We start from the raw sequence: 10,720 nt of genomic DNA, 5'->3' as shown, positions 1-10,720 counted from the left end.
TGCAGTCTGTCTGACTGGAATGGAAATCAATCATAAGGTAATCCGCAGTCTCTACCTCTTAAGGGCTTTATCAAGTGCTTTTTGCCTCCTGGAGGATTCCAAATGAAACCTGTAGCTATCAGGCCTGCATTGATCTCTCTCTCTCTCTCTCTCTCTCTCTCTCTCTCTCTCTCTCTCTCTCTCCCCTCCCTCCCCTCCCTCCCTCGCTCTCCCTCTCTCTGACAGAGCCTCCTTCTCTCTCTCCCGTCTCTCTTTTCTCCCTCTCTCTGACGGAGCCATTCTCCCTTCTCTCCCACCATACCTGTCAGACTACCTTGGTTGTACCTTGCCGGTGCAGGAAGAAAGTTTAGCATTAGCGAAATGTTTCAATCAGCTCAATCTACTCATTAGCCACTTTAGTGCAAAGGAATGCGTCTCAGACGGTAGGTGTGTGTGTGCGAGAGAGAGACAAAAGGCAAACACACAAACTAGTGCACACTAGTGCCGCGACAAGGTGGTGCTGCTGTACAATTGGCCCATCTGTTTGCTAGCCTCTCTATTTATCCCTCCCCCTCCCCTCTCACTCTCCAGTGTGGTCCACTACCAAAGAGGCTGCCATTTCCTCCCCACGCCCCCCTCACCTCACCGGTCCCCCCCCCCCCAGTCCAGCCAGACACCGGGGATCTAAACCTCCACAAAAGCTGTGAGGGCTGTCTTTAGAAAAAAAGAGAAGAGGGAGAAAGGAGAAAAAGAAAAAACCTCTCCTTTGTTCGAGCGGATTTTCAAATTGAAGCATTTGACAACAAAGGCAGCAATCAACTTCAAACCCGGACATCCGCCCAGCAACTAGAGAGCGAGAGAGAGAGAGCCCCCGAGCCTCTCCTCCCTCCATCCCTCCTCCTCTCCTTTCCATCGCTTTATTGACGGAGAGTGTAATGGCATGATGGGATGAGCGAACGGCTACAGAGGGAGGAGATGCAAGGGAAAAGGAGAGAGAGAGAGAGAGAGAGAGAGGCCCTGACAGGACTTGAGTTTTTCTGCTTGGTCAGCGCCGCTGTGTTTTCTCTCTGTTGCTGCCCTGCAGACCTGCTCCTGGACTTAACATACACACACACACTCCTGGTGGGGCTTCTCACACCCATACGCACGCACACACACACACACACCTGGTGGGGCTTCTCACACACACACACACACACACACACACACACACACACACACACACACACACACACACACACACACACACACACACACACACACACACACACACTTCTGGTGGGGCTTCTCACACCCATACGCACACACACACACACACACACACACACTCCTGGTGGGGCTTTTCACACACACACACACACACACACACACACACACACACACACACACACACCCACACACACACACACTTCTGGTGGTGCTTCTCACACCCATACGCACACACACACACACATACACACACACACACACACACACACACACTCCTGGTGGGGCTTCTCACACCCATACGCACACACACACACACACACACACACTCCTGGTGGGGCTTCTCACACCCATACGCACACACACACACACACACACACACACACACACACACACACACACACACACACACACACACACACACACACACAGATAGTGAGCTACCACTGTACTACTGGTACTGGGAACTGCCTTCAGAAATTATTCATACCCCCATTACTTACTCTACATTTGTTGTGTTACAGCCTGAATTCCATTTTTTTTTTTTTTTTTTATCTCACCAACCTAAACACAATATCCCATAATGACAAACATGTTTCTAGGATTTTTTATTTATTGAAAATGAAATACAGAAACATGTCATTTACATAAGTATTGACACCCCATGTCAGAATCCCCTTTGGCAGTGATTACAGCTGTGAGTCTTTCTGGGTAAGTCTCTAAGAGCTTTACATACCTGGATTGTACAATATTAGCACATTATCATGTTTAAAATTCTTCAAGCTCTGTCAAATTGGTTGTTAATCATTGCTCGACAGACATTTTCAAGTCTTGCCATATATTTTCAAACCGATTTAAGTCAAACTGTAACTAGGCCACTCGGGAACGTTCAATGTCGTCTTGGTAAGCGACTCCAGAGTATCTTTGGATTTGTTTTTTAGGTTATTGTCCTGGTGAAAGGTGAATTTATCTCCCAGTGTCTGTTGGAAAGCAGACTGAACCAGGCCTGTGCTTAGCTCTATTCCGTTTAATTTTATCTTTAAAAACCTCCCTAGTCAAGCATACCCATAACATGATGCAGCCACCACCATGCTTGAAAATATGAGTGGTACTGTAATCGGTGATGTCTTGTGTTTGCCCCAAACGTAACGTTTTATATTTATAACAAAGTTAATTTCTTACATTTTTTTTTTTACAGTTTTACTTTAGTGCCTTATTGCAAACAGGATACATGTTTTGGAATATTTTTTATTCTGTACAGACTTCCTTCTCACTCTGTCACTTAGGTTAGTACATGTATTGTGGAGTAACTATAATGTTGTTGATCCATCCTCAGTTTTCCTCCTATCACAGCCATTAAACTCCGTAACTGTTTTAAAGTCACCATTGGCCTCATGGTGAAATCCCTGAACGGTTTCCTTCCTCTCTGGCAACTGAGTTGGGAAGGTAGTCTGTATCTTTGTAGTGACTGGGTGTATTGATACACCATCCAAAGTGTAATTAATAACTTCAACATGCTCAAAGGGATAATCGATGTCTGCTTTTTTTTTAAACCCATCTGCCAACGGCTGCCCTTATTTGCGAGGCATCGGGAAACCTCCCTGGTCTATGTGGTTAAATCTGCGTTTGAAATTGTATATGTGGGGTGCAGAGATGAGGTAGTCATTCCAAAATCATGTTAAACACCCTCATTGCACACAGAGTGTCCATGCAACTTATAGTGAAGCACTTTTTTTTTTACTCCTGAACTTAGGCTTTTCATGACAAAGGGGTTGAACACTTATTGACAGAAGATATTTCACCTTTTCGTTTGTTGATTCATTTGGAAACATTTCCAAAAACATCCTTCCACTTGGACATTATTGTTTTTTGGGGTATTGTTTTTTAGGCCAGTGTAGACTTTCTGAAGGCACTGTATATTTTAACACCCGTTATTGAGTGCTGCTACTGTGGCACAGCCACCAGAGTCATACCAGCTGCACTGCTTAACCCCATACACCAGTACCGCCAGTGGCTGTGTGTGGCGCCCAGATGGCACTGCCCACTGGCACAGGAGCCGGTCGGGGCATGGTGATGCTGTTGGGGTTGGCAAGGCTGGCACACCGTGTGGTGGATGAAGGGTGTGTGTGTGTGTGTGTGTGTGTGTGTGTGCATTAAGTCTCCCCAGAGGTGGTGCCAGGGAGTGCCAGGGGGCAGACAGAGTGGCTGAGGGTGAAGGGGGGGATGGATAGAAGGATGGCAGGATGGAGGAAAGGCCTTGCCAGCCCTTCTCTCTTCCATTATTCATTCATTTGCTCACCCTGTTCTTCCCAGTCGTCTGGTCTCTGGGTGTCCATGCCAAGGCCCCATTGTGTGTGTGTGTGTGTGTGTGTGTGTGTTGGAGGGATCCCAGGTGGGCATGCCCCTTGAAATGGGTGCTGTTTGCCACTCTAATACTAGCATGGTGCCAACTAGTTTTTAGAGTGTGTGTGAGTGTACTCGTGTGTATTCATGCGCTTGTGTGTGTGTGTGTGTCTATGGTGGGCCACTATTAGCAGATGACCTGCAGGTGGACACCATTGGTCGAGGCGTGTGTTGCCCTGGGGCCGGATTCACAAAACATTACTTACGAAAAGAACTTAAGAAGCTGCTTAGGACTAAAAAAATAAGAAGTTCACGATAGTTCGTAAATGCAATTCCTCAAAATGTTCTTAGGAATTTGTAGTTTTTTTTTTAGGAACTTCGTAAATATCTTCTTATGTGGCATTGACATCAGTGACAACTTATAAATAAGCCTAATGTGACGATAGGATCTGGCCCACCATAACAAGGTATTTACATTTCATTACATGTATTTATCTGCTTAATGCCTCGAGAATAAAAATGTGTTAGTCGGCTCGCGAACCCTTTACACACACACACACACACACACACACACACACACACAAAAGTTATCTTACAGACATTATAGCCAGACTAACGTTAGCTACTGTACATCAAATAAAAAAATGGATAACCAAGGAAAGCGCAATTAAAAACTCAAGCAAACAAGAGATTGAAGTGACGGTGGAGGAAACAGCAGCCAGGAAAAGGTTGCTGTTGGGGAGACTTGAAAACTGCGGGGTCACTGCAGACACCAAAAAGAGAGGATGGGCGAGAGCGGCCGAGTCGGTCTCTGCCGTCGGGGGTACGGTGGTCAAAGTGGCAGTTAAGAAGACATTTCTTCGTAAGGTTTTGTGAATCCGTCCCCAGATGTCTATGTGGTGCCTCCTGGCACTGTCTCGACAGGGTGCCCTGGCCAAACTGGCACTGTCTCGACAGGGTGCCCTGGCCAAACTGGCACTGTCTCGACAGGGTGCCCTGGCCAAACTGGCACTGTCTCGACAGGGTGCCCTGGTCAAACTGGCACTGTCTCGACAGGGTGCCCTGGTCAAACTGGCACTGTCTCGACAGGGTGCCCTGGTCAAACTGGCACTGTCTCGACAGGGTAACCTGGTCAAACTGGAACTGTCTCGGCAGGGTGCCCTGGTCAAACTGACACTGTCTCGACAGGGTGCCCTGGTCAAACTGGAACTGTCTCGGCAGGGTGCCCTGGTCAAACTGACACTGTCTCGACAGGGTGCCCTGGTCAAACTGGAACTGTCTCGACAGGGTGCCCTGGTCAAACTGGCACTGTCTCGACAGGGTAACCTGGTCAAACTGGAACTGTCTCGACAGGGTGCCCTGGTCAAACTGACACTGTCTCGACAGGGTGCCCTGGTCAAACTGGCACTGTCTCGACAGGGTGCCCTGGTCAAACTGGCACTGTCTCGACAGGGTAACCTGGTCAAACTGGAACTGTCTCGACAGGGTGCCCTGGTCAAACTGACACTGTCTCGACAGGGTGCCCTGGTCAAACTGGCACTGTCTCGACAGGGTGCCCTGGTCAAACTGGCACTGTGCTACTGAGATAAAGCCATGACTGTGTGGCATGACAAAGTAGTGATACCGCATTTGATTGGGAATGTCTAGAAGGACCAGTGAACTAGATTAGAGGAACACTGTCTCAGAAGAGACGGATAGAATGTACGTAGAATAGAATGTACGTAGAATAGAATGTACGTAGAATAGAATGTACGTAGAATAGAATGTACGTGGAATAGAATGTACGTGGAATAGAATGTACGTAGAATAGAATGTACGTGGAATAGAATGTACGTAGAATAGAATGTACGTAGAATAGAATGTACGTGGAATAGAATGTACGTGGAATAGAATGTACGTAGAATAGAATGTACGTGGAATAGAATATACGTAGAATAGAATGTACGTGGAATAGAATGTACGTAGAATAGAATGTACGTAGAAATAGAATGTACGTAGAATAGAATGTACGAGACATAGATAGGTAAGGGAGGAGAGAGAGAAAAAGGGAGGCATGGAAAGGAAAGGGCGGTACCCAATCGCCCAAATTACCCGGGCCCGGTAATGAACAGGACAATTCCAATTCTGCCCAAGTCACGACTACCAAAATAAATGTAAAAAACGATGTAGCTATAACCACTAACTTTATGAAGACTTTCATTTCGCTCTCTCCACCCTCCCTCCCTCTCCCTCCCCCTCGTTTTTTTTGTGTGGTGCTTTAATAGGATATTGATCGACAGAAGCAGATTCGATTGCGCCCTGCCACTGAATTGTGTAATGGGTGCACAAAGCCAAGGTCACACTGCCATATAGACGGGGGTGGGTGGGGGGGTGGGGGGTGGGGCTGTCGCCCCATTCAATACCATGAACGACCTCTCATCTTCTGCACTGTGCACAAGTCAACCCCCCCCCCCCCACCCCTGCCTGGTTCCACGCATGCATACACACACACACACACACGGAGCGTCGTAATGTCGACCTTACGTGCACCTCCACACTTCCACTGGGATTACGCTAAAGTGCATCAGCTTTTTGATGCCAACTGTTCCACACACACAAAAAAAGGAAAAACACACACACTCGCTCAGGAAGTGTGTGTGTGTGTGTGTCCACCAAAGTCATGGCTGTGCATACTGTCCAGCACTCTATCTGGCCATATAGAGCATTCCCCTTAGAGAGACCCATCGACCCCCACCCACACAGATACACACAGATACAGCTTTGCTGACTGGGTAGATATGGACACTTTGGGCCAGTGGCTATTTAAGGGAAGACCAGGCACCCTTCGGCAAACCACAGGTGCTGTCAATGTTTTGGGGGGGAGGGGGATCTCTAAGGGGAATGCTCTATATGGCCAGATAGAGTGCTGGACAGTGTGTCTGTGATCGTCTTCTAGATGGAGAGATCCTGGAGTGCACTCGTATGGACCTTGTCAGGAGGCAAGAGTCTCCTGTAGCTACAAGTTGTGCAGGGTTTTGTTCCAGCCCAGTAGGTCTGTCTCATGTGCACTGTGTCTGTGTATTAAAGGTTTACAGTATTCTTTGCCTGACCTGTTGATTGGCAAAAGCATTTTATTTGATATATTCAACACAACACTTCATTCCATACTTGATTCATTATGTATTGGCATTTAGAAGAAAAAACCTTTCTAGACTGTTAGCTTTAAGGGCCACACACAGTCAGTCAGATGTACAGTAGCTAAGTGAATAAAGCTCCCTTGTGGCTATGTTGTGGCTGGAAGAGAGCGAGAGAGAGAGCGAGAGAGAGAGCGCGAGAGAGAGAGAGAGAGAGAGAGAGAGAGAGAGAGCGTGGTAGAGAGAGAGAGAGGGATAGCGAGACACAGCAAAATAAAAAGTTTGTAAGAGAGAGAGAGAGAGAGAGAGAAAGAGAAAGAAATCTTCCAGAAAACATATGCCACCCGGTAACTTCCTTTCTTCTACCTAACCCCCCCCCCCCCCCACCCCCACCCCCACCCGTGTCACAGATGTTGGGATAAAAGCCCAGCTCTTCATAGAACCAGATCCATTATGCATATTCCTTAATCTTGTTAACCATCACAAGCCAGGACTTCTGATGCGGGGGCCGCGCTATGCCTGCGCTAATCAGACTAATATCACAAGCTAGTGATACACATACACCCCCTCTCTCTCACACACACACACACACACACACACACACACACACACACACACACACACACACACACACACACACACACACACACACACACACACACACACACACACACACGTCCCAATAGAACACAACCTATTGTACACTCAAGATCAAGAGATCCTTCTGGTTTCGTCCCAAACAGACACACACAACAATAAACGACTGTCTGATTGCTTGCCTGACACGTCACACACACACACACACACACACACACACACACACACACACACACACACACACACACACACACACACACACACACACACACACACACACACACACGATGGGTCTGCCCTGCCCTACCCTGTCCTCTGCCAACACAATGGAGGCATCTGGAGAGGGCCAAGACCTGGGTGCCAGCTCTGTGAGACTGAGAAGGGGGGGGGGGGGGGGGGGTTGTGTGTGTGTGCCTATGTGTGTGTGTAGCTTAAAATATTAGGGGGGGGGTTCACACGGTGGGCCGGCTGCCCGGGTCCGCCCTGTCTGGATCCCCTTGGCGCTGCGGTCTCCCCACCAACCCCCCCCCCCCATCTCACCTCCCCCTGCATCTCCCTGACCATCCCCACTATTGCTGGTCCTAGGTGTGGTGCGGCCCAGCCCAGTATTGGGTCACGACAGTGTGTGGTGGGGTGGTCATCAATGCACCTTTGATCAAAAGGGGCTCCAGCCGGAGTGCTGACAGGCACTTTCAATGGGCTATTGTTAGCGGGGGCTATCGACAGGGCCGTATGGATTGTTCTGCACTCTGTCACTCTCCTCCCTCCATCCAACCCTCCCTCGCTCTCTACCCCCCTCTCTCTACCGCCCCGTGTTGCGCGTAGACGGCACTTTTTAAAGGTCACGTTTGCTTCCCCTCCCCTCCCTCTCTCACTCTGCCTCTCCTCCCATCTCTCACTCTGCCTCTCCTCCCATCTCTCACTCTGCCTCTCCTCCCATCTGTCACTCTGCCTCACCTCCCATCTCTCTCTTTTGTCTTTCCCGTCTCCTCCTCCGTATCCGACGACGACGATGGCTTTCTTTTGCTCAGTACTCCGTTTCGCCACGTCCCTCACCTCTTTCTCACCCCTTCACTTTCTCGTTGCCCCATTCTCCTTCCCCTAGAGGGCTTTTACACGCAGGTCCTACAGAGTCCCCCAGTCCCCAACACGACACACCAGTCGATCATTACGTAGGCCTTCTTGTCGGGTCTTGGGGACCAGCTATGATGCCACAGCAGACAGGTGCCTGGTCTTCTTTTAGTTCACTTCCAGCCTTACCTGAAATAAAAGGGACTCCAGGGCGTGTATTGCAGCGGCTCAGGGTAGGAGTGCTGATCTAGGATCAGGGCCCCCCCATGTATTATTTCCTTATGATCTAAAAGGCAACTGGTCCTATCAGTCCTTTGGGAATACGGGCCCAGATCTTAGTTGATCTGGGTCTTTGCTTTTAGCCGACTGTCTGATTTGGGAGAGATTTGGGGTTTGCTCTTAGTTCATTAAGAGAGTATGTGTGTGTGTGTGTGTGTGTGTGTGTGTGGGGGGGGGGGGGGGCTCTCCGTACTGGTCCTGATAAATTGCATTAGTGGGCCGGACCATATCGATGGCAGATCTGCAATCAAATCACAGCCTGCAGGGATCTCTTTGTGGAGGGGGGAGAGACAGGGAGAATGGAAGAGAGAGAGAGGGAGGGAGGGAGAGAGGGAAAGAGAGAGGGAGAGAGAGAGGGAAAGAGAGAGAGGGAGAGAAAGTGAGAGAGAAAGAGAGAGAGAAAGAGAGGGAGGGAAAGAGAGGGATGGGGACAGGGAAAGAGGGAGTGGTGGAAGGAAAGGGAAAGAGAGGGATGGGGACAGGGACAGGGACAGGGAAAGAGGGAGGGGTGGAAGGAAAGGGAAAGAGAGGGATGGGGACAGGGACAGGGAAAGAGGGAGTGGTGGAAGGAAAGAGAGAGAGAGAGAGAGAGGGAGGGTCAGGGAGAGAGAGAGGGAAGATGGACAAACTTACTCTGTGAGACTCGCACGAGTTCAGCAACACTGAAGACCCCCGATGTGACGAAGCTGTCCTGGAAGCCAAGATGTCCTAAAAGCGCGAGAGAGAGAGAGAGAGAGAAAAGCACAAGGTGATGCTATTGCCAACAGAGGGATCGGAAACATGAAAGAGGAGGTACAGGATTCCCCACGTTTCTTTTCAAACACACACCACGACATTCTCTCCTGTTACGCAACATACACACACGCACAAACACACCCACCCTTCCATGTCCCGGTGGGAAAGAGAGGCCGTGTGGGGGAGGAGGGTGTGTTTAGGGTAACCCAGAGGGCAGGGCACATCTGGGGCCTCTGTCCCCATGGGTGTGTGTTTGCCTCTCCCAACACTACAGCAGGGGGCTCCAGGAGGGCCCCTAATCAAACTACTGGAGCATGTCTTGAGTTGGTACTAAACAAATTTGAGTGTCGAACTAAATCCCATCTCCGCCCATCTTTCCAAGACTTTTTCCAAAACTTGGACATGCTTTCCTACACTTTCCCCCCTCACAACTCATCTTCATTGCCCAGAACTGTGTCCCAGACAGCACCCAATAGCATTATAGCGCACTGCGTTGGACCAGGGGCCCATAGTACTCTGCTCAAACGTAGTACACTATTAAGGGAATTAGGTACACCCACCCCCATACAGGGAGTGTTGGCGGGTGAAACTCTGGTCAGTGGCTGAGGAGACCTGCAGCATGTGACCCACTAGATTCATACATAAAGAAGGCAACTGACAGAGAGAGTAGAGGGTGGACGGGGGTAGAGGCAGAGATATAGATATTAAGAGGCAGGGAGAGAGGTAGACAGAAAGAGAGCCTCTTGCGTGAGAGAGCGATAATATATACGGCTCATTGCGAGCCAAACTGCTGACATTAGCTGAAAGTCTGTAGACCCACAGAGCACTCCCGCGCAGACGCCCCTGAGACTGAATGGGGGGGGGCAGAGAGGGAAAGAGAAGGAGTGGGATTGAGAAAGAGATGAGAGAGGAATAAACAGGACAAGAAGAAAGGAGAACGAAGGAGAGAAATGGTGTGCTGGAGAAGCAGTGCGAACGGAAAAGAGGGGGAACGAGGGGGAACAAGGGGGAACCTGAGAAACAAGAGAAAGAAGGAAAATGAGAATGTGAAAATTCAGAGACAGACAGAGAGAGACGGAAAGTGTGTGTCGGAGAATTGAGAGAGCGCAGGAGAGGAAGTTTGAAAAAGAGTGTGTGCGCGCACGTGTGCTAAACGTTAAGTTAAATAGTGTGTGTACAGTATATACGTGTGTGTCCCCATGTGTGTCCATAGGCAAGTTAAATTGTGTGCGTACACTATATATATAAACGCGTGTGTGTGTGTGTGTCGTAGAGAAGTCAAAGTATCCATGCAGCTTTATATACTTGTGAAACAACAATTACACAAAGCGCGTGTGTGTGTGTTCGAGCATGTCTGTCTGCCTCTCTGTCTGTGCAGAGAGCATAACACAGCCCCA

At 49.1% G+C, this 10,720-nt stretch overlaps 1 protein-coding gene across 9 annotated transcripts in view; it reads right to left on the bottom strand.

The window, feature by feature from the left end:
* nfia (nuclear factor I/A) overlaps positions 1 to 10,720 on the bottom strand; it is a 188,497-nt gene that overhangs the window by 41,033 nt on the left and 136,744 nt on the right. For all 9 annotated transcript variants that reach the window (XM_031786323.1, XM_031786326.1, XM_031786322.1 and 6 more), the window contains exon 4: positions 9,222 to 9,296. In XM_031786323.1, coding sequence (XP_031642183.1) covers positions 9,222 to 9,296 — 75 coding nt within the window. The remainder of the gene's footprint in view (positions 1 to 9,221; positions 9,297 to 10,720) is intronic.

The sequence above is a fragment of the Oncorhynchus kisutch genome, linkage group LG13 (genome assembly GCF_002021735.2).
Source record: "Oncorhynchus kisutch isolate 150728-3 linkage group LG13, Okis_V2, whole genome shotgun sequence".
NCBI lineage: Eukaryota > Metazoa > Chordata > Actinopteri > Salmoniformes > Salmonidae > Oncorhynchus > Oncorhynchus kisutch.
This window is presented reverse-complemented; position numbering and strand designations above follow the sequence as displayed.